General features: G+C 42.3%; 1 protein-coding gene across 1 annotated transcript in view; it reads left to right on the top strand.

Moving 5' to 3' along the window:
• The window catches only part of CFAP47 (cilia and flagella associated protein 47), a 465,875-nt gene that overhangs the window by 68,153 nt on the left and 373,025 nt on the right, over positions 1–24,697 (top strand). The window contains exons 23-25 of the mRNA XM_044285568.1: positions 16,637–16,805; positions 18,371–18,471; positions 23,786–23,998. Coding sequence (XP_044141503.1) covers positions 16,637–16,805; positions 18,371–18,471; positions 23,786–23,998 — 483 coding nt within the window. The remainder of the gene's footprint in view (positions 1–16,636; positions 16,806–18,370; positions 18,472–23,785; positions 23,999–24,697) is intronic.

Below are 24,697 nucleotides of genomic sequence, written 5' to 3'. Positions count from 1 at the left end.
AAATAGGTGCAGGAAGGTGACATCTGAGTTCACTTCAGATATTTTTCATGGTCGAACAAATAACTGTCTCTGCTAAGAAATCCATTGACTGTAAAGCATATTTCTAATGTTCAGCCAATATTTCAGCTTGCTGGGCATCTTTCATTAATGGGAGTATTTCAGTGGTTTTGACCGTGCTAAACTATTGACAGCACTACTCATGGACTGAGGAGAGCAGGACAACCAAAGGTTTTGTACAACGTATAATTATTAGTGTTGTGTGAATATGAACTTTTGCAAGGTGCTGGTCCTTAAAGTGTAACTGTCATATTTTTTATTTTATTTGATAGTTTATTAGAATTAGGCATGTATACCCAAGTTAGTCTGTCAATGATTGCCAGAAGATCTGTAATTACCTTATAATAGCAGCTTTCATGAATGTCCCCTGTCCCTTTCCACTGGTCCCTTAAAAGATTGTTGCTGGTGCTTTTCTGTCTTCCCTTTAGTGTAAACAGAAGACAGAGGGGCAGTCCTTCACACTGCATGCTTGCATTAGGCTGAGTGAGGAGGCATGTCTTTCAGTAATCAAATCTGATTGGCTAGCAGGAAGCTGCTGGCTACAGAAAGTGTGTATGTGAAGAGAGGGAAAGCAGTTTTGGCCTCAGAGATCTGGCAGAGGAGCCATCTTGATAAGATCCTCATGTTGTAGAGGTTCAAACAGCCATAACTTAGTGAAAAGCTCAAGGAAAACAGTGGTATGTGAAGAAACTAAAGATTGCTTTAGTTTATGCAAAATGCTCCACCAGCAGTAACATATGCTAAAATAGATTTTATGAAAGCATGACAGTTACACTTTAGGTGCACTGGAGGCGGTACTTCACTATGAAGTGCTCTCTGTATTGAGCAGCTTCACAGGACCTCCCTTATGCTTTGAGAGACTGATGTACTGGTCTCCCGGTTGGATGATATGCCTCACAGGTAGGCCCTGTGGAGTAGATTGATGCACAGGAAAGCACAACCTTAAATTTACATAAGGGGTAAAATCTGGAAGAATAAAACTTGATATTTACGTTAATCCTGAAACTAAATCTCCACGAAAGGTATGTTTCTACTGCTCTGCCTGGCCCCTACCTATTGCTGTCAACAGTTTAGCATCTGACAGATTAGCATCTGACAGGTCAAAACTGCTGACAGATTTCCTTAAGGTATAATTCTGCAGGATATACATTAGGTAGTTGCATTTATCTCCAGTTTTTATATCTATTATGGTAGGGCTTTAAGGCAACTCCAGAAGAACGGTTCATGGACGTTACACAATGATGTTACACCAATTCAGCTACATATCTAGAGTCTAGATATTTCTGGTAGTCCTGTATGCAACTGTATTAAACCGCTAAGTTTTAAGTAGTCGCTGTAGTGTGGAGATACCTAAAAGGTAGACAAGTAGTGATGGATCTCTGTGTTTCCAGTTTGGCAATAATTTTTAGTATTAGTTTGATGTTACACACATTAGTGGGCAGTTTGCCCTGTGATATCATAGGAGGTTTTCGTTGCTGCTCTAAAAAAAAGGGAACGTATCATTTTGCTTATGTATTTTTGCGGACCCCTTTTGACTATACAGGTACATGTCTGGGTGGTCGACATTTAACTCAGCAAGACTGTTCCTGAATGTTCTTGCAAAGATAGCAGTTGCCCGCTAACCAGTGCACCTGCCGGAATGGGGACCTCAATGTCAGTGACAGCCACACACCAGATAGAGAAGGCATGTACAGATTAGGATGTGGCAATGGTACTTCCTGCTATGGCCCTAGCTATCATGTGATCGCGGAGGGCAAGAGCTGCTGGTTTTTAGCAAACCCAAATAAGCTCTACAGCAAGGCTCAAAAGCCTATTTATAACTGCAGGGGTCTGTATTCCCCTGCAACAGGAGCTAACTTATCAGCTTTAATTACAGGCACAATTAATAATAAAAAATGTAATGTTAAATGCCCACCAAAGGTCTTATATGACCTTGTAGGGGGCACAGGGCACAGAGTGTAAAATAAAAAAAATAAAGACAAAAACAAAAAAAACGCACGTCACACAGTAGCTTCTAACTATTTTTCCCAATTTTTTATATTTTCCCAGGTATAAAAATAACAAAAAAAATACTAAAATAAATGACGTGAAAATAAAGGCCCATGTATCACTGTAAAAAGGCCCACAATTATTAACATAACCATTCGCTTATTATATTTAATCTTTGATTTGCATTCGTGGTTATCACGATTTACTAGAGAAATGATTGGTGTCATAATGCCTCATTTATTATTTGTTACCGCTTTTAATTTAGTTTAGCCAAAAATCACCTTTCTGTTTGTAGCCAAAGGGTCATAAACACATTGCTGCATTCATGATTACTTCACATCCACAAGCAATTACAGGTTTGCTTTCACAATGTGTCTAATTTGTCACTAATTAGTTTACATATAATGCAAATTAGGTAGCGAAGACTAAGGAACCAAAGCCTACAGCAGTGCATTGTGCCATTATTGATTCTGACTCGTGACTCTATATTTTAGTAATTATCCCCAGACAAGACAGCGGAAAAATTGTAGATGCAGCAGATGAAAGAAGATGGTGGGGGAGGTTTGTAGAAACTTCTGTGGATAAAACCAGCCGTGTGACCAATTGCGGCTGTCATTTCATGAAGGCAGGTTGGAAAATAAAAGATGTAACCTGATTAGCTACAATTTACATGTGTCCCCCTCACATGTTTCCATATAGCTTTTACAGTGCAGACTTTATGCATATTTATGAGATATACATATACACAGTCGAGTCACATTATTATTAGTGTTGGTCGAAGCTAAGCATTCCAAGCAGAATTTTAGGAAAACTTCAATTCACAACAGATTCCTTGCGCTTCATGGTAACAAATCAGTTTCCTAAAATGGCAGCTGCACGTGTTACAAAGCAAAACTAAGTGTAGAGGAGACAAGCCCGGGAATGCAAGATCACCCATAATGCCATGCAGCCAGCCAATCCGCAGATAGCCACCCGTATGATAGCCCTATAAAACCCTCATGCCGCGCCATTGTCCTGTGAGCTGAGAATAGGGAGAGTGTAGCTGAAAATGATTAATAGTAGAATACTGGAGAGGGAGACTGCAGGGAGAGTGCAGGGAGACTTATTCTGTGTCAGTTTTATTTATTCCTACATTTACTTATTCTTACATCAGCCATAAACTAAGAGATGTGATTAAATACCAATAAGATGGAAGCCTTTATTATTCCACTGCCAGCATGCCAGCCAATCTGCACCCCTTAAGTGGGCCAGGTCTTAATGATGACCATCCTCAACTTTTGATGGCTTAACTTCTTCCAAATCATCCTTCAAAGTCTCCATGTCCTAGAAAAGTCCTTAAGATGCAGAGAGAGGAGGTGATGGATGTTCCTGATGACATATTCTAATCGATATTTGTCACAACCAGACAGCTGAGAAGCTCTGACAGAGGCCTTTCAGAACCTCCTCCTTGACTTTCTTTGTTGTGGTATTCAGTTCCTCATCTCGTTAGCCTCTCTCAGCTGTCATGTGTTGGACTAATTGCTTCCCTTTAAATTCCTCCCCAGAATGCTTTTCTGGGCGGCTTATACTTCTTCCTGGAGTGTGTGTGCATGCTGATCTTGTTCTCCTCTCTGCTACAAAGTTAAGTGTTGAACATTTATCTGTTATTTTCTGTTTGCTGGATCCCAGGTGACCCTGACTCCCTCCGTATCTTGTGTAGGGAGCTGGTGGTCGTGTCCCCTCACTATTGTAGGGTGCTCAGGGGTTATATAGTCAAGGTACGTGGATATGCAAACTTCCACCATTCAGATCTTTGCATAGGCTGAGCAGCCAGGGAAAGTGCCAGGTCTTCTGCAGGGGTCTCCCTTTTTGTTCCTTAGCTTTTGGATCCAGCGAGTCATTTATGCATGTTGCTCTGCCTTGTTTCCTGTACACCGTCCGTGACAATATTAGATGATGTGAAAAAGGAGGAAAAGCAGATGGCAGAAGAAGGGCTGGGATTGGAGAAGTGGGTATGCCAGAGCTGATTAATATTCTGTGTTTACTGTCAAACTGTAGAACAGAGGTTGTATCACTTCAGTAAGTGGCATTTATCATGTAGAGAAAGTTAATACGAGCAATTTCCTAATATACTGTTATTATCCATATTGCTTCCTTCGCTGGCTGGATTCATTTTTCCATGACATTATACACTGCTCGTTTCCATGGTTACAGACCACCCTGCAATCCAGCAGTGGTGGTCATGCTTGCACACTATAGGCAAAAGTGTCAGCCTTTATGGTGGCCGGGACAATGGGGGCACACATCCTATAGTATGCAAGTACGACCACCACTGATGGATTGCAGGGTGGTCATAACCATGGAAACGAGCAGTGTATAATGTGATGGAAAAATACATCCAGCCAGCAAAGGAAGCAATATGGACAATCACAATACATTAGTTAGTGGCTTGTATTAACTTTCTCTACATGATAAATCCGACTTACTGAAGTGAGACAACCCCTTTAAAACCACGTTCCCTTGATCATGGGGGTCCCAGCAGTCAGACCCTTAACACCTGTTGTGTCATAGCTATTGGACCTTTTCACATTCCCTATCCTAAGATTTTCTTTGGGTGTAAAAAAAAATAAATAAAAAATCTGGCCCAAAATATGTGTCAAACTAAAATAGAAATGCTCGCATGTGTGTCCACTTTTCTAGTTATCCTCTATCCACAGGATCGGGGATAACTAAGTCATCCATGGGGGTCAGAACGCTGGAGCCCCCACTGATCCCCCTTCTTGACTGAGTGGCAGGTCGAGCATATGCCCTGCCTCTCCATCCATTATGGGGTCGCTGGAGATGGCAGAGTACAGCGCTGGCTAATTGCAGTGGTGCCAAAGAGAATGAATGGAGCAGCAGGGTATATGTGTGACCTGTCACACCATAAAAAGGGGGAACAGGACCCGTTCCTGGGATCAGTGGGGATTTCAGAATTGGACCCCACTATTCATATAGTTATGCCCTTTACATTGCAGTAGTGATGCCTGTAACTACGGAATATCATCACTACCACCATGTAAAGCATACGTGTCAATACTGGACAATATGATGCACTGTGCAGAATTTTTCATGCATAAGTCCAACCCCCTTTGCAGGTCACAACCTTTAACAAAGCCCAAGCAAAGGTGCTAGAGGAGCAACGTGAGCAAAGGGCACAAATAGAGGGTCATAACTGAAGCAGAGGTATTAGGGTCACCTGAGGCAGGCTAATAGTGGGGATACTGAAGTAGGGGTGTAACGGACTGTTTCAGCAGACAAGGGGTTAAAATCCGTTTAGACGATATGCCCCTTTCCGAGAGACAGGCACAGCTACTGCAGAACACCAACCTCCCGAACTAGATACAAAATAGCACTCCAAACTGGAACCTCGCAAATAGCTGTCAGCAGACGAACAGGAAAAGCGTATCAGTCAGCTTACACTCCTGGCAATCAGTCTCCAACAGCATACAGGGAATCCCCCCAATAACGAGACAAGGCTCCGTGTTGAGGGTCAGCAGTGATCTGATGTGCTGGCACACCCAGCCTGGTTTTTATTACAGTTTTGCAAATACAGAACAGATACAACACATCCCCACAATGCATCATGGTTTCCTCCTCTCTGCCTGGGAGACAACCGAGGGCAATCCAATTATCTCTCAGGACAAAGGGGAGATCGCCAATACACATGTGAAGACAACAGGACAGACATCACCATTTAAACACACAATGGGACAATAGAAACACACCCACACAAAATCCTCCCCTCTGCCGATGATGATTATTGAACACAAGGGCGAATATAATTATCAAATGCAGAGAAATACAGTTTTATAAAACATATCACAGGAACCCCAAAACTTGCAATAACCCCTTAACCAATATATCCTCGGAACCGGGGGATCTGGGTGAACCACATGTCCAAAATTCACCCACATCCGTTCAGTAGTTTGGAAGATACAGTTACACTGAAAATATACAAGTTATACCGAAAATAGTCACTAATAAATGTGTCCCCTGTTTGGTAGTTTCAAACTACTGAATGATGTCTCTGTGCACCAAATACAGGCAGGATAGCACCGTGTTGAAAAGTCAGAACAGTGTCTGTGAGCTAAAATGGCCGCTATCTATTGTTCTCACCATGTGCTTCATCCAAGCAAGTAAGGCAAAGAATGCAATCCAGGGACAGAGGGCTCCGTCCCAAGTGCCTTAAGACCCAATAACTTAAGGGACCATAATCCCAGGGCAGGAGGCTGGTAAACAGCCCCCTCCAAAACACCGTGGCGAGGTTGGTTTCGCCACAAGGGGTAACTGGAGAAGAGGCAATATTAGTAGTACTTTTAGAGTGGGGGCATCTGAAGCTGGGGCATTTATGGGGGTGCACCTAAACAGAGGCATTAGGGTCACCTGAGGCAGGGTAATAGTGGTGATCCTGGAGCAGAGGTATTAGGGTCACCTGAGGCAGGGTAATAGTGGTGATCCTGGAGCAGAGGTATTAGGGTCACCTGAGGCAGGGTAATAGTGGGGATCCTGGAGCAGAGGTATTAGGGTCACCTGAGGCAGGGTAATAGTGGGGATCTTGGAGAAGCTGCAGGGGTATTAGGGGGGGGAAACTGGAGAAGATTCAATATTAGGGGTGATTTTAGAGTGGGGGCATTGGGGGGGGGCATCTGGAGTTGGGGTGCACCTAAAGCAAATACTTTGGAAGAGTCCCCCCAATCCACTCTGAACTCTGCAGAGAGCAGCACACATACATGGATCTGTGTCTTCTATAAACAAATCCCCTATTCCCCCCTTACAGTCTCCTACAGCTCACTACTGTCACATACCTGAGAAATCAGCCCAGCACCGCAGAGAAGTCCTTCTCTCCAGCAACCAGCAGGGTTGGGCAGGAGGAGGTAGACACCTTCTCTCCTCTTTCACAGCCAGCAGCCCCAGAAGTTAGAAGATACTGCGGGGCCTCCTTTGCAATGTACACCAGTAGTAGGCTGCATCACTGTGCGATACTGTCACCTAGTGGTTACAATAATTTGTCCTGAGAAAGGAGAAGTAATTACTCCTCCATCTTATCTCGAGCGCAGGAGACTGGGGGCCCACCGAGGAATCCCCCGCCTCCCCGGTGGGCCAGTCCGAGCCTGTGCGTATTTCAGGTGCAGATGGTGGCACAACCCCAGGTCTAAAATTGTGGGAGTGGAGTGGGCGGGGAGGGGCCGACAGGCCCATCTCATTAATCATTTTCTATGCCTGTTTAATAATGTAGCTATAATAGAGGGATCCTATTAAAAATAAATTTTACAACCTATATACATTTTGCATAAAATGTCAGTTTTAGATGTATTGTAGTCAGTAGTGCTCAGGGGGGTTTGTAAAGCTTGGGTATAATATTGACGGGGTATTTAATACTGATGACCTATCTTCAGGATAGGTCACTAGTATATGATCAGTTGGGGACTACTGGCACCCCCGCCGATCAGCAGTTTGAAGAGGCTACAGTGCTCTTACTTAGCACAGCACTGTCCATTGGATAGTGGTTGTGCTTGGTATTACATCTCAGCCCCATTCACTAGAATGGAACTGAGCTGCGCTAGGGCATGTGACCAATGAACATAAGTAACATCACTGACCTAGGAAGAGCCCGTCTCTTCAAACAGGTGATTGGCCGGGGTATTTGGATCCAGACCCCCATCAATCAGATCCTGAGGTTAGGTCATCAGTATTGAACCCTCGGACAACCCCTTTAACACCAGAGTCTAAGATATCTAAGGTATATCTCAGTGTGTATATGATGTGTGACAAATTTAACACCCAGGCTTTCCCATAGAAAACCACAATGCAGAGTTTTTATATTCATATTATCAACAGAATACTCATCAAAAGCCCATAAAATGCTTCAGTACTTCATGTTATCTGCGTCATAGTTCTCTTATTACTCTGATGTGCTGTGAAGTGTCTACATCGATCTCTCCTGTGGTCTTGCCATGCTGTTTGTAACGCTGTCAGTGCGCTCCCATGAGACATGCCTAGTGCATTCATGGTGCTGTGACTCTTCTAGAACACAGAAAGGAAAAAAAGATCAGCAGGAAAGTATCTCATGTTCAAAAAACATTATTATCGCATCTAGCCTCTGACTCACAACTGCTACCTCTTAAATATTTCAGCAACACATTGCCACGCTCCTCACGTTGCAGGATACAATACATTGTGTTGCACTCAAAATTGTAGTTATAATAATTTAGTTATAATGAACCAAGGGAGTCATCTCAACTCATGGCATAATGAACACACTATTATACCTTATTGTCTCATTAGTATTTATAAGTAGCATTTTAACCTGCTGATGGACCAATATCGTGATTTTTTATTTTCACCGTATTAAAAAAAATCTTGTTAAGCAATTAACACGAGGTTGAATGCTAAGACTTCAGATAAGGTGTTATTCCAGTATAATTAGAGCAAACGCTTGTCCATTAGGTGTAGTTAATTGTTGTAATGATCTTTTACCTTGTTCTCTGAGCAGCTGTGATTTTTCCTTGGTATTTTTAAGTGTTTGTTTTAAACCTGAGACGTCACAATTAGGACTGGTGCAAGGATTTTTGCCACCCTAGGCAAAAGGTAATTTTGCCGCCCCCCCTTGACTCCGCCTATTGACCACATCCTTTGACCCGCCCCTCTTTGTTGTCGGCCACCTATTTATACAGACTGTACCCTTCATTGTGGTAAGGCCAAGTTTTCTCCCTCCAGCTACTGTACATACCATGTCATCTACAGATCCCCATCAGTGTCATCCACAGATCCCCCATAAATGTCATCCACAGATCCCCCATAAGTGTCATCCACAGATCCCCATAAGTGTCATCCACAGATCCCCATCAGTGTCATTCACATTTCCCCCATAAGTGTCATCCACCACAGATCCCCATAAGTGTCATCCACCACAGATCCCCATAAATGTCATCCAGAGATCCCCCTAAGTGTCATCCACAGATCCCCTCCCCGCCCAGCGCTACCTACTAGCTAATTTATTCACTTCACTTGCCTCTGTGTAATTGCAGAGAGGCGCCTTAATCTCACACAGGCGCACTGGCAGAGGCATCATTGAACGAGGTGCGCTGGAAGACGGCGCATGCGCACTTCGCTCGATGATGCCTCTGCAAGAGTGCGCTCTACGCGGTGGCGTACCTTGCTTATGGGTGGCGCCGGCCCTGGTCACATTGCATTTGCAGGATTTCCACTGGAAATATAATGCATTAACCCCAAAAAGAGACATGCCTACCAGGCTGCACCCTCAATAGAGTCAGTAGACGACTTCCACATGATGTGAATTTATGTGACAAAGACTACCAAAAACAAGACAAAAATAGAGGACCCCAAAATACATTGCATATCTAAAGATACTGTATACAAGTCTTTACTTTTTCGAATAATGCACTATTAGTGAAAGGCTTCAGAGCAAAAACAGATTATAATATCATCAAAGGGGTTGGCCACTTTCTGGTTACTGTTGACCTATTTCTTTGTAAGATTATTATAGGACATTTACTAACATAGCCTTTGTTAAAAATTTTGCACGGTCTTCTATATGCCCCCTTGTTTGCAAAGTTTTTTGTGCTGCCCACACAGAGGTCCTGTCCATAAGATGGCTGCTGATGGAGGGTCATGTGACCAGGCAAATCACCTCCATGTGATGTCTCCTGTTTTCAAATATGATGCACCTGTCATCTGCACTTGCACTGTTGGCAGTTTTGGGGAGGTGCAATGTGAGAGATGATTTGTCTGGTCACATGATGCTCCATCAGCGGCCATTTTATGGACAGTACCTATATGTGGACAGCACAAAAGACTTGGCAAACAAGGGGCATACCTAATGAAATATAGAAAATTGTGCAGAATTTTAGCAAAGACTATATTAGTAAGTGCAATATAATCATCTTACAAACACATTGGTCACAAGTAGCCAGAAAGTGGCCATCCCCTTTAAATATCACATATACCACTATGGCACGCCCACACCCCTACTGATATCTGAGATCCCTCGTTGCTTTAGAGAACCTGGTCACAAAGCGGAAGAGAACAAGATCATGCCACTTTTATTTAAAGTCTATTGGGCATTATGTGTCTTGCTCAGCTTGCTTCTCATCTCCACAAAAATGCTTTTCCATAAAATTAGCCTAGATGTATACTATATCTAGGTCATTGTAAAGCATTGTAAGCAGGAACATAAAGATAAAGAGCAGTTGGGACCCCGATTGCAGGTCATATTCATTATCTTTATATATCTATCCATGTCGTACGTCACACCACTGTGAAGTTTGTTTTACTTGTAGAAACTTTTCAAGCAGATGTCCTTCATCAGGCTTAACTTGAAACTTGAAGGATGAGAATGGAGGGTTTCATCAGTGTGATTGTCTACCAGGTAGAGCTGAAGAATTGAGGTGAAAGGACTTTTCAGGTGACTACTTGACAAGGACAGCTAATGTGGCAGACAAAAACCTAAACTGTGAAGAAAGAAGGGCACACAGAAAGGTCACTTAAGGATTCAGAAGTGCCATCTAGTTTTAAGTTTTGCCTAGGAGAATGACTTTATACTTTTGGAGCATCCTGTGAAAGCAGTGATGTCTTCATTTAATGATAAGCCTGAATGTACCAGTTTTGGAAAAGAAAGATGTATAATCTTCTGACGCTGGAAGTAGAAAAGACTAAAATGATCACATAAGCAGGTGTCGATCCAGTCTGAGATTGCATCCAAAAAGCCATTGCCTGGCATATAAGAAATGTGCAACGTTATTGATTAAAGATGCCAGACACCACTTAATATACAAGAATCACAGTCTGAAGACCCAGCAATCAATCACAAAGACAGACTTAAAATGATGTTCATTTTCTTACTAAATAAAATGAATCAGGCAGCATGATCTCAGCCTGAATGCAGATTTCAGGATGATAGACAATTATATTACATGTCTTTCAAAAGAGGATGAGGATTTATGATGCATGTCTCATATAGCAGATACATCAGTAGTCTCAGACAGCTACAATATGTTCAGGTACATTATACTGTACTAAACTTGCTAGAAAAAGAAAAAAAAAATTGGTTTATACTAGTACTGCACTTAAAGGGATATTCCGGTCATAACAAGTTATTCTCTATATACAGGATAGGCAATCAGATTTGTGGTGGTCCTACGGCTGGGACTCCCACAGATCAGGAGAACAGGGACCCCGCTCTTGTGATCTGTCGGGGTCCCAGTTGTAGAACCCCCCCCAAACCCAATTTGATAGGTATGATCACTCGTTATAACTGAAAAAACCCTTTAAAGGGGTTGTCTAGCCAATTGACTGAGTGGTCATTTCCTATGTGTCCGGAGGTTCTAGGTCAGTGATGGCTAACCTTGGCACTCCAGCTGTGGTAAAACTACAACTCCCAAGATGCCCCCCTTGCTTGGCTGCTCTCAGAACTCTATAGAAATAAATGGAGCATGCTGGGAGTCGTAGTTTCACCACAGCTGGAGTGCCAAGGTTAGCCATCACTGTTCTAGGTAGTAGCGACTGGCGGGGACCAGGAACATTAGAAAGGGAAAGTGAGGAATCAGTAAGGTTAATTTGACTTATTTTAGTCATTTTTTTTTCTTCATAATAATCATTTATTGGCATGTGCTAGAGATGTTAAAGCCTAGCAGCATAAAACTGCTGACAGATTCCCATTAAAGGGGATGTCATATCCCCTTTAATGGGAATCTGTCAGCAGTTTTATGCTGCTAGGTTTTAACATCTCTAGCACATGCCAATAAATTCCCATATTCATGAGCTCATGTCTGTCTCTGACAGTTTTTTCCATATTAAGGTGGATGGGGAGAACCATGGGTGGGAGAACCATGAATATGGGGACCCGCTTGGAATACGCTGAAGCTGTTCAATACAAGATTTTAGCAAAACGGTTGAGTCAGTTAAAGAAAGTGACACAGCATTTTGCTAAGGGGATCTGTGACTAGTTTATATTACCCATAGTTAGGACACCATAAAACTGCTGACAGACTGCCTTTAACCACTTCCAGACCGGGCCATTTGCCCCTGTCCTGACCAGGCCCAATTTTGGAAATGTGACATGTGTCACTTTATGTGGTAATAACCTTGGAACGCTTTTACTAATCCAAGCCATTCAGAGATTGTTTTCTCGTGACACATTGTACTTCGTGTTAATGGTAAATTTGAGTCAATATGTTTTACCTTTATTTATAAAAAAATCCAAAGGTTAACGGAAATCAGAAAAAAATCACTGTTTTCTAAATTTAAATCTCTCTGCTTTTAAAACAGAAAGTGATACCTCAAAAAATATTTATTACTTAACATTCCCCATATGTCTACTTTATGTTGGCATAATTTTGTAAATGTCATTTTATTTTTTCAGACGTTAGAAGAATTTCCCAAACCCACTTTTTAAGGACCAGTTCGGGTCTAAAGTCACTTTGTGGGGCTTACACAGTGGAAACCCCCCATAAATTACCCCATTGTAGAAACTACACCCCTCAAGTTACTTAAAACTGATTTTACAAGCTTTGTTAACCCTTTAGGTGTTCCACAAGAATTAATGGAAAATTTGGCAGGTTTTTCATGTTAATCCATTTTTTTGTCTTTAACAATTCGAGGGTTAACAGCCAAGCAAAACTTAATATTTATAACCCTGATTCAGCGGTTTACAGAAACACACCACATGTGGTCGTAAACTGATGTAAGGGCACACAGCAGGGCGCAGAAGAAAAGGAGCGCCATATGGTTTTTGGAAGGCAGATTTTGCTGAACTGGTTTTTAGATGCCATGTCCTATTTGAAGCCCCCTTGAAGCATCCTTACAGTAGAAACTCCCCAAAATTGACCCCATTTTGGAAACTAGGGCCAGTTTTATGGGTACTATTTTGGGGTACATATTATTTTTAATTGCTATATATAAAATTTTTGGTGAGGTGAGGTAACCAAAAAAATGGCTGTTTTGGCACCATTTGAATTATTTTTTTTTACAAGATTCATCTGACTGGTAGATCATGTGCTATTTTTATAGAGCAGGTTGTTACGGACGCAATGATATCAAATATGTTTACTTTGTTTGTTTCAGTTTTACATAAAGCATTTTTTGAAAAAATAAGTTTTTGTGTCTCAGTTTTCTGAACGCTATATTTATTTAATTTTTTCTGCCAATCGTCTTGTGCAGGGGCTCGTTTTTTGCAGGAAGTTTTTTTATTGGTACCATTTTTGGGTACATATGATTTTTTGATCATTCATTATTGCACTTTATGAGGCAAGTTGACCCAAAAATTGTTTGTTTTAGCACAGTTTTTATTTATTTATTTATTTTTACAGTGTTCACCTGTGGGGTTAAGTCATGTGACATTTTTATAGAGTAGATCGTTATGGACGTGGCAATACCTAATATGTATACATTTTCATATTTATCTAAGTTTTACACAATAATAGCATTTTTTAAACCAAAATAAGTACCATATTTTTCACCCTATAAGACGCACTTTTCCCCCCAAAAGTGGGAGGAAAATGTCAGTGCGTCTTATGGGGCGAATGCTGCCGTTTTTATACTGACACACTGCCGACCGCATGCTGCACAGTGCGGCCGGCGTGTGTATCAGCAAGGAGGGAGGAGGGGCTGGGGGCCGGCCTCTAGTTTTGTAATGGCCTCGGGGCCCGGTGCAGTCACTGTATTCTATTGCACCGGGCCCCGCTCACTGTACTACTCGTATCTACTGTAACTGCAGGCAGGCAATGTTTAACTTAGATATGTTTGATCCAGCAGCCTGTACTTACGATCATAGCAGGCTGGAGGCTGAGCAGACACTGGCAGCGTAACTTCCTACGTCACGTGCATGCTCCGCCCACTTTATGGATGAAGCAGGCGGCGCAGGCACGTGACGTAGTGAGTTACGCTGCCAGTGCCCTCTCGCCCAGCCTCCTGCCTCCAGCCTGCTATGATAGTAAGTACAGGCTGCTGGATCGAATATATCTATAGTTAAACATTGCCTGCCTGCAGTTACAGTAGATACGAGTAGTACAGTGAGCGGGGCCCGGTGCAGTAGAATGCAATGACTGTACTGGGCCCCCTTTGCCATTTAAAAACTAGTGTAGATGCCAGCCCCCACCCCCTGTATTGGGGGTCATTCACAGTGGCTGACACTGTTATGGGGGGTATCTGTGGATGTCAAATAGCATAAGAAGCTATTTATCTGTCATCCACAGATCCCCCCCATGGCAGTGTCATGCCACCCACAGATGCCCCCATAACAGTGCCATCCACAGACGCCCCCATAACAGTGTCAGCCACAGACCCCCATAACAGTGCCATCCTCAGGCCCCCATAACAGCGCCATCCACAGACCCCCATAATAGTGTCATTCACAGGCTACCATTAGTTCAAAGCCCACCAAAAGCACACCTTTTGGTTCAAAAATTTTTATTTTATTATTTTCCTCCTCAAAAACCTAGGTGCGTCTTATAGGGCGAAAAATACGGTATGTTTTAGTGTCTACATAGTCTGAGAGCCATAGCTTTTTTATTTTTTGACTGACTGTCTTAGTTAGGGTCTCATTTTTTGATTGACGGTTTGATTGGTACTATTTTAGGGGGCATATGCCTTTTTGATCGCTTGGTGTTGTACTTTATGTGATGTTAGGTGACAAAAAAGCTTTTTTGGCACTGTTTTTATTAAATTTTTATTACGGTGTTCATATGAGGGGTTAGGTCATGTAATATTTTTATAGAACTGGTTGTTACGGATGCGGCGATAGCTAATATGTATACTTTGTTTTATTTATTTCACAAAATAATAGCATTTTTTAAACAAAAAATTATGTTTTAATGTCTCCATGTTCTGAGAGCTATAGTTTTTTTTTTTGTTTTTTTTTAGCCATTTTCTTGCGGGATGAGGTGACGATCTTATTGTTACCATTTTGTGGGACATACGCCTTTTTGATCACCTGGTGTTGCACTTTTTGTGATGTAAGGTGACAAAAATTGCTTTTTTTGACACAGTTTTTATGTACTATGCATATGCAGTTTTTATATGCTATGGGCACAGGTATACGGACGTTATTTGTACGTAGGAGATCCTGGCACAGAGGCAGATCTGCATTATTATCTAAATGGATCACCTGCAGATTATCCCCAGTCTTGTAGAGAACATGTCTGCACCTGCAGTCCTTGCACAGTAGTTATTAACCCCTCAGCAGTCCCCCCTTCACTGAAGGGGGACTGCAGAAAAGGTTAATAAATACTTTGAAGGGTTCCCCTGTGGTGATGGGGCGTGGCTTCACAGATGTAGGCATGGTTACCAGTTTGGGGGCAGGGTCGGTGAGGTCCGGCTTTCTTGGGTGAAGCCAGTGGCCACCCTACCATAGGACCTTTATATCCTATGGGCGGTCGGCAAGTGATTAAACGCTGGAATATTATTTCAAGAACAGTTTAATATAAGTCCATTTGTGTAAAGGCTATACATAGCACATAAGCAGACTATGCAGCTGCTATGGTGCCTTAAAGTGAGGACACCCATTTCGGGTTGGTTTCCCCAGGCACACAATGACAGCAAGAAAAGAAGTGGAACAGTTAAAGGAGTCCTGAAAAAGTAATGAGGGCCCCCGTCCACCTGTTAGGAATTCTGTACCTATTCCATAGTGACACACACCTGTTTTCTGTCATATTATATCAAGTTTTGTGACTCTATAGTTTTTATGAACAATAGAAAATGATTTCCCCATTTTTTTCTTTCTTTCTTTTAAAAATATTTTTATTGATTTTATAACATGTAAAGGTATTACAGACAATGGTATGTACAAAGCTTCATCAATGAATGAGGATAAAAACAGAGATCTTATGCAAAAAGTATTACATTTCGTTAGCAGGGCCTAAGCGTATATCAAACATGAGAAAGTCTCCTCGCAAGCTAGAGAGGGGCTTTAATATACATTGGTCACCTGATTCTTACTAACAAGGATCGTTAAGTTAAGCAGCAGGTAGGGGGCTACTGTAAATCAGTATGGCTGTAAGATCAGACTGCACAGGATTTGTTGTCTGTTACCATGGAAACATGCACACAGGTATATAAGCTGTAGTCGACTGAATGGGAGCAGTGGCACGGTAATCAGGCATGGCCACCACACAGTGTACGGAGCAGTATAGTTCTGGTGCAGCTGGCCTGGACGGCTGACGGGAGCTGATAGGTCATCAATAAAGTCCCAAAAAACCTCTTTAATTGTGAAAGTCAATTAGATGCGCAGAAGAGACAGTTAAATAAGTAATTCATCCGCGCTAAAGCTGTGCTTCTACAATTCTTGTCAACTTGATTATCAGTAATCCCGGATACTCTGTATTGATTACATAATAGTTTGCAGGTTAAATGTGATTAATGGCAGATTTGTTGACACACTTAGCCCTTGCCATGACTGCTATAACACAATAAATGAATTTGCCATTAATTAAATGAAGTCTTGGTTACCTGTGCACGTTTCCTCCTCAGTTTTATTCATCTGTATGCTATAAATGACTTTTAATCTGCAAATGTATTAGCAGCAAGTATATAACTATAGATTTTTGTGCTGCAGGTGGCAGCCTATGACTTTCAGCTTCCAGTAAATATCAACTTCACCGGTGGATTATCTGACGCTGACAGCTCTGCTCCTGTCACCCCCACCCATTCCGAAAAGCATATTGTTATTCCAAGGCCTCAACTGGTGAATGTCATCACTCCAGCCTGTAAAGTAAATGCTACTGGTATGTCAATACATTTATCTTTAATCTATTAATATACTGCAACTGACCACACATCCAAGTCTGAAGTCTGAAGTCCTTTCATAGAGAGGCAGTGTGTCTTTGACCTGACGCTCTATAAGCGCAGTCTTTTGTACTTGTAAAACCTTAGTGATCTTAAAAAAGATACCGCTTTCATACACATAGTAGCGTTCCACCTAAAATCAAACAGCTAAAATGGTAAATGTAAATGGTAAAAGGTTAAAAAAAAGTTTTTCACCCTTTTCTGCTAAAGCTGTTGTTTGGGACCCATATTGTTTAATATCTTTATCAGCGAAATTGCAGAAGGCCTCGATGGTAAGCTGTCTTTTTGCTGGTGACACAAAGATTTGTAACAGGGTTGATGTTCCTGGAGGGATACACTAAATGGAAAAGGATTTAGGAAAACTAGAGGAATTGTCAAAAATCTGGCAACTAAAATTTAATGTTGATAAGTGCAAGATAATGCACCTGGGGCGTAAAAACCCAAGAGCAGAATATAAAATCAGTGATACAGTCCTAACCTCAGTATCTGAGGAAAGGGATTTAGGGATCATTATTTCAGAAGACTTAAAGGTAGGCAGACAATGTCATAGAGCAGCAGGAAATGCTAGCAGAATGCTTGGGTGTATAGGGAGAGGCATTACTAGTAGAAAGAGGGAGGTGCTCATGCCGCTCTACAGAGCACTAGTGAGACCTCATTTGGAGTATTGTGCCGACACATTCTATGTTTCTATGTTTTGTCTATATAGTCAAGTGGCAGACTCATCTTAGACATTCGTGGCATATCCAGGGACTATACACAGCTGCCTGGCTGTCTCAGAAGTGAATTGGGTGTACAGTACATAGGCAACCGACACTCCATTCATTTTCTGCCGTATGCCTCGCCAGACTAGACTAGATGCAGGGAACTGCTATTCTGCAGATAGGTGATCAACCAGACGTTTATCTTCCTGCAGCCAGTCATTCCATTTCCCCCTGCTATAGGTTCCTAATACCAAGTATCCATCTAATATAAAACACTAATGTCAGGTTTATACAGCCCGGGGAGCAGTGGAGGTGCAGTGCACTTACATGCAGCGATCACCTCCACAGTATGAGAAAGGGCTATTGCCAAAATAGTGTCCTTTTGGGATAAATGTGCCTGCACTGCGTCCCACAGCCCCAATTTTTCTGTAAAACTGCATCCATAAAAATATATACCATGGTATAAATAGTGTATATTTGAAGGCAGACTGGGAAAAGCATTTGCATAAATCCTTACATTTAGCAAAAACGGAGCAAATAGCCATTCCTGCTCAGTTATGCTGGAGCAAACTATGAGGAAGACAGATATCTTCTGCTAGTGATGTACCGTATTTAGCTCACAGAAGAATAAATGTTTCAGTTCACAGACAGCGTGACGACATTTTGAAAAAAGTAAGGAATAGAAACACACATTTTTATTTGAAGCTTAGATTTTTTGATTTTTCCTAATGCAGAGAGTAGGTCATAACTCTTAATGTATCTCTTAATTCTGTAGTTATTTCAGTTCTGATGCCTTTTCCCAGTTTTACAGCAGATCTTCCGACTCTCCACTAATCACATTGCATTTGAATTACCGTCTGGGGCGTTTGATCTTGGCCTTGCAGATGACACTTTATCCTCTCAGGTAAGACTCCTGTGTACACTCTTCAGAAGAGTAGATTAGAGGTTATTGCAAGTGAGAGAATATGCCCAAAAGTTGTATTAAGTCCTATTCATATGCTAACCACAAGGCGCAGATATAGTGGCCTTTATCTACAGTTACACCTTCAATCACCACTAGTTGATTTCTTAATATATATCGTTATAGCAATTAGATCAATCAGAGATATTCTGGCTGTCTGTAGCTGCACTATAGGAAGCTACTAGATTATCACTGAGTTTAAAGGGGTTGTTTGACCAAATACATTTTTTCTTTAAAAGAAAAGCTTCAAAATGATGTAAAATAATGCAATAAGTCAAACTCACCTTATACATCTCCTACCACTCCTGTTCCTATGCCTCGCGGTCCACTTCTGGTCGCTGCTGTCTGTCACCTCAGCCGGTGATTGAGCAGTCAAGAGGGACCAGGAGGTAGAAACTGGCAGGGGACTGTGAAACGTTGGAATAGGACGAACAGTGAGCCAGTATGGCGTGTCTGACTTATTTTATTATTTCACACCATGCAAAGCCTTCCAAAAAATAATAATCAGAGTCTACCTCTACATGAGTAGTACTGCAGTACTGCCATTATTTTTATTTTCCTACTCTCTACTGTCCACTGTTGTCAGCGCTTAGACCTGCACTGAAATTCATTGTTAGGACTGCTGTGCATGCGCACATAAGTCCTCTGTGATATATTACAGCACAGCAGTCCTGTGTATTTCAGCACATGTTTGAGTGCTGACAGCAGTAGGAAAATAAAAAATAGAGATCTGGACTCTTCAAAGAGTCCAAGATCATGGTGGCAGATTCCCTTAAAATAGTTCAACAGCCCCTTACTATACCAGCATGTAGTAGGCTCCCATGGTAGCATCAAGCAGCCAGAACATTGGGGCAGATTTATTAATACTGTGGCAGATTTATCCCAGTGGCCGATGCTGGATGATGACTCTGTCTAGTCTAACTTTTCCTATTAGCTTAGTTTACCTAAAACAATGTGCCACTTAATGGTTCATTTCAGCATCACTCCTCCTTGAATCCACACCCTTTTTAAATAAGCAACACCCCTTTATGGGCAAGGTGGTCATTTATTAAACAGAAATACGCCTATATTAGGCGTCTGTGTGGCGCAGATTGCGGCACAAAGGTCCTTTGCGCCTCAATCTGTAACTTTTCCCAGCTCACGCCAGGTCTAAAAAAGTGGGCGTAGGCCCGTCTCATTTACCATTTTCTACGCCTGTTTCAGGTGACAGACGGTGGATCCGCCAAAGTTGTGTAGAGGCCGGCGCCTCTTCATAACTTCTGCAGATCCACCGCCAGTGCAAGGATTTATTAAGACCGGCTTCTAAAATGCTGTTCTTAATAAATGTGTCCCAAAGTGTCTAAAAGTAGGGACTCCTTTTAGCCAAATAGCTCAAAAATATTGTGCCGTATGGTTAAATGTAGTGGTGGGAGAATACAGTAAATTTTTTAGTTATGTATCTGCCGTATTTATGAGGTGAGCGCTCCTGTCGCTTCCACCTGTGCCCATAACAGTTAGGGCTGCTGTGTACCTGCATATACAGGAGGCAGCCATCAATCACCTGCAAGAGGTGGGGGAAGCTCATGAACACAGCAGACACATACCGTAACTACTGTAAGGTTACTTTCACGCTAGTGTTAATATTTTCCGGTATTGAGATCCGTCATAGGGTCTCAATACTGGAAAAAAACACTTCTGTTTTGTCCCCATTCATTGTCAATGGGGACAAAACGTAACTGATCAGAACAGAATGCTCCAAAATGCATTCCGTTTCGTTCTCATACCGCATGCTGCGATTTGCTTTCCGTCCTGGGATGCGGAGCAAGGCGGATCCCTCATGACCCACAATGCAAATCAATGGGGACGTATCCGTTTTCTTTGACACAATCTGATACAATAGAAAATGGATCCGTCCCCCATTGACTTTCAGTGGAGTTTATGAGGGATTTGTCTTTGGTATGTCAAAGATAATACAACTGGATCCATTCATACATTTTTGCAGAACCCTGCCGGATCCAGCAAAAACGCTAGTGCGAAAGTAGCCTAAGTTTGACCCTTCTTTTACCCAAATGGTGCAATAGCAGACTTGTCCCCATACTATGCATACTATGCTGCTTTACGTATCTGAGTGACAAGTCCACTTACTACCTCAAAGAGTTCTGCTCTGAAGGCATTGCTTTAGGCCTTGGTTATACTGCAGACTTTCATTATCAGAACCAGGTATTCTGTCTTTTTGGTAGCTGACTGAGGATGCTGAATCCTGAATGACTCTCCTATGTGTAGGCTACACCATTGAAATATACGGTGTTAAACTGATGCTGGTTTGTGGTCACCTTGTTGATTTCTTATTCTCAAGTCATAAATACATGTACTATAAGAGAGACAGTTCTTCCACTAATATAAAGGCCAACTTGGAGGAGCTGTGATATATTGATATGATGTAATTGGGATCATTTACTATCACCCCTGTGACATAAACTGGCATAAAAAGGTCAAAAACCACAGGTTTGCGACTTTGTGAATGCCGTGGTGCCTAAGTTTATGTGCAAATGGTGTTTCTACGTCATGTGGTATCGCCGTACTCAGGAGAAGTTGGGGAATGTGTTTTGGGGTGTCATTTTACATATACCCATGCTGGGTGAGAGAAATATCTTGGCAAAAGACAACATTTCCCATTTTTTTATACAAAGTTGGCATTTGACCAAGATATTTATCTCACCCAGCATGGGTATATGTAAAATGACACCCCAAAACACATTGCCCAACTTCTCCTGAGTACGGCGATACCAGATGTGTGACACTTTTCTGCAGCCTAGGTGGGCAAAGGGGCACACATTCCAAAGAGCACCTTTAGGATTTCACCGGCCATTTCTTACAGATTTTGATTTCAAACTACTTTGCACACATTAGGGCCCCTAAATTGCCAGGGCAGTATAACTACGCCACAAGTGACCCCATTTTGGAAAGAAGACACCCCAAGGTATTCCGTGAGGGGCATGGCGAGTTCCTAGAATTTTTTATTTTTTGTCACAAGTTAGTGGAATATGAGACTTTGTTAGAAATAAAAATAAAAATCATCATTTTCCGCTAACTTGTGACAAAAATAAATAAATTCTAGGAACTCGCCATGCCCCTCACGGAATACCCTGGGGTGTCTTCTTTCCAAAATGGGGTCACTTGTGGGGTAGATATACTGCCCTGGCATTCTAGGGGCCCTAATGTGTGGTAAGTAGTTTGAAAATCAAAATGTGTAAAAAATGACCTGTAAAATCCTAAAGGTGCTCTTTGGAATGTGTGCCCCTTTGCCCACCTAGGCGACAAAAAAGTTGGCATTTGACCAAGATATTTATCTCACCCAGCATGGGTATATGTAAAATGACACCCCAAAACACATTCCCCAACTTCTTCTGAGTACGGCGATACCACATGTGTGACACTTTTTTGCAGCCTAGATGCGCAAAGGGGCCAAAATTCCTTTTAGGAGGGCATTTTTAGACATTTGGATCCCAGACTTCTTCTCACGCTTTAGGGCCCCTAAAAAGCCAGGGCAGTATAAATACCCCACATGTGACCCCATTTTGGAAAGAAGACGCCCCAAGGTATTCAATGAGGGGCATGGCGAGTTCATCGAAAAAAAAATTTGGGGCACAAGTTTGCGGAAATTGATTTTTATTTATTTTTTTCTCACAAAGTCTCCCTTTCCGCTAACTTGGGACAAAAATTTAAATCTTTCATGGACTCAATATGCCCCTCACGGAATACCTTGGGGTGTCTTCTTTCCGAAATGGGGTCACATGTGGGGTATTTATACTGCCCTGGCATTTTAGGGGCCCTAAAGCGTGAGAAGAAGTCTGGAATATAAATGTCTAAAAATTTTTACGCATTTGGAGGGGTTTTTAAAAAAAAAAAAAAAAACAATTTCCGCTAACTTGGGCCAAGAAGATGTCTGAATGGAGCCTTACAGGGGGGGGTGATCAATGTGTATATGAGGTGATCACCCCCCTGTAAGGCTCCATTCAGACGTCCGTATGTGTTTTGCGGATCCGATCCATGTATCCGTGGATCCGTAAAAATCATACGGACGTCTGAATGGAGCCTTATAGGGGGGTGATCAATGACAGGGGGGTGATCAGGGTGTCTATATGGGTGATCACCCTCCTGTAAGGCTCCATTCAGACGTCCGTATGCGTTTTGCGGATCCGATCCATGTATCTGTGGATCCGTAAAAATCATACGGACGTCTGAATGGAGCCTTACAGGGGGGTGATCAATGACGGGGGTGATCAGGGAGTCTATATGGGTGATCACCCCTCTGTCATTGATCACCCCCCTGTAAGGCTGCATTCAGACGTCCGTATGTGTTTTGCGGATCCGATCCATGTATCCGTGGATCCGTAAAAATCATACGGACGTCTGAACGGAGCCTGACAGGGGGGTGATCAATGACAGGGGGGTGATCAATGACAGGGGGGTGATCACGGAGTCTATATGGGGTGATCAGGGGTGATCAGTGGTTCATAAAGGGTTAATAAGTGACAGGGGGGGGTGTAGTGTAGTGGTGTTTGGTGCTACTTTACTGAGCTGCCTGTGTCCTCTGGTGGTCGATCCAAACAAAAGGGATCACCAGAGGACCAGGTAGCAGGTATATCAGACGCTGTTATCAAAACAGCATCTAATATACCTGTTAGGGGTTAAAAAAATCACAACTCCAGCCTGCCAGCGAGCGATCACCGCTGGCAGGCTGGAGATCCACTCGCTTACCTTCTGTTCCTGTGAGCGCGCGCGCCTGTGAGCGCGCGCGCCTGTGTGCGCGCGTTCACAGGAAATCTCGGCTATCGCGAGATGACGCACGGATGCGTCCAGGAGGAGTAAATCAACCACCTTCCGGACGCATCCGTGCGTTTGGCGGTCCGCAGGTGGTTAAACCACCCTGTTCTACTCCAGATTTCTACTCTACTACCCCTCCTGGAGGGACTTTTTTCAAAAGTTGCAAATCATAAATCTACCTCAAAAGTGGTGTAAGTAGAAAACAGAACAATTTTTATACTTCAAAACCAAAAGTGGGTGCTAAAGTCAAAATGTTGCAGGCTGCAACATCACTTGCTACATTTTGAGTCCAAAATACTGGTGTGTAAAGTTTCATAAAAGTTTTCCTTTCTTGTTGAATCCGCTCCTGACTTTGACTTCATAAACTACATGAAAAAACCTGAAGGTGGAATCTTACACTAAGACCCTTAGGTTTTTCTTACGTTCAAGCTCTTTATGCTCCATTCTCTAGGTACTTCAGCTAAGCAACATTTCAAAGAAACAAGTGTCATGGAGGTTCAATCTTGATCAAACTTTGGAAACTCTGAAGAATGGAATCTTCAAGTTCAGTAAGCGGTCGGGTGCACTTCACCCAGGAGAAACAAGTCGGATTAATGTTCACTTTTGCCCTGGTAAGTATAAAGGAGAATTGATGTTTCAGGCTAGGGATACACCAAGACATTTTGTAATAAGCTACTAAATCCTAGCATGTAGAGGTAAAAATAAGAAATAACCTGCAACTCTCTTGACTGCAACAATATAGTGAGAGATAAAAAGTCTAGGTGTGGCCCTTAGCCTTAAAAGGGGTTTCAATGAAATGTAATAATTATAGATGAGCGAATTAAAGTTGACGAAGTTGAATTCGATCCGTATTTCAGGAAAAATTCGATTTGCACCAAATCCGAATTTCCTCGTGCTTCGTGGTAACAAATGACTTTTTTTTTTCTAAAATGGCTGCTTCAGATGTTAGGACATGGAGCAAATAACTCTGGGAACGAGGGATCACCCACAATGCCATGCATGCAGCCAATCAGCAGCCAGCCAGCCCTGTGATCTCACAGCCCTATAAATAGCCTCAGCCATCTTGGATTCATCCATTTTCTAGTGTAGGGAGAGACATCAGCAGGCGCTAGGGACAGTGCTAGGATAGACTTGAAAACTTTTATTTTGCTGAATAAAAGTTCAAGGAAAGATCATTAGACGTGTAGGGAAAGGATAGGGAGGAATTATTTCACACTATAAAATGAGAACAGGGTCCAATAGGGGAGGTTACAGCCTGGGTAATAGGGGCAATCCTATTACACCTTTCTGCACTGACTGGGGATCCAAATTGCCATTAAACTGCTGCTTTTAGGTTTGTAGCAAACCGTTCTCTTTATTAAGG

The sequence above is a fragment of the Bufo gargarizans genome, chromosome 3 (assembly GCF_014858855.1).
Source record: "Bufo gargarizans isolate SCDJY-AF-19 chromosome 3, ASM1485885v1, whole genome shotgun sequence".
In the NCBI taxonomy this organism is placed as follows: domain Eukaryota; kingdom Metazoa; phylum Chordata; class Amphibia; order Anura; family Bufonidae; genus Bufo; species Bufo gargarizans.
This window is presented reverse-complemented; position numbering and strand designations above follow the sequence as displayed.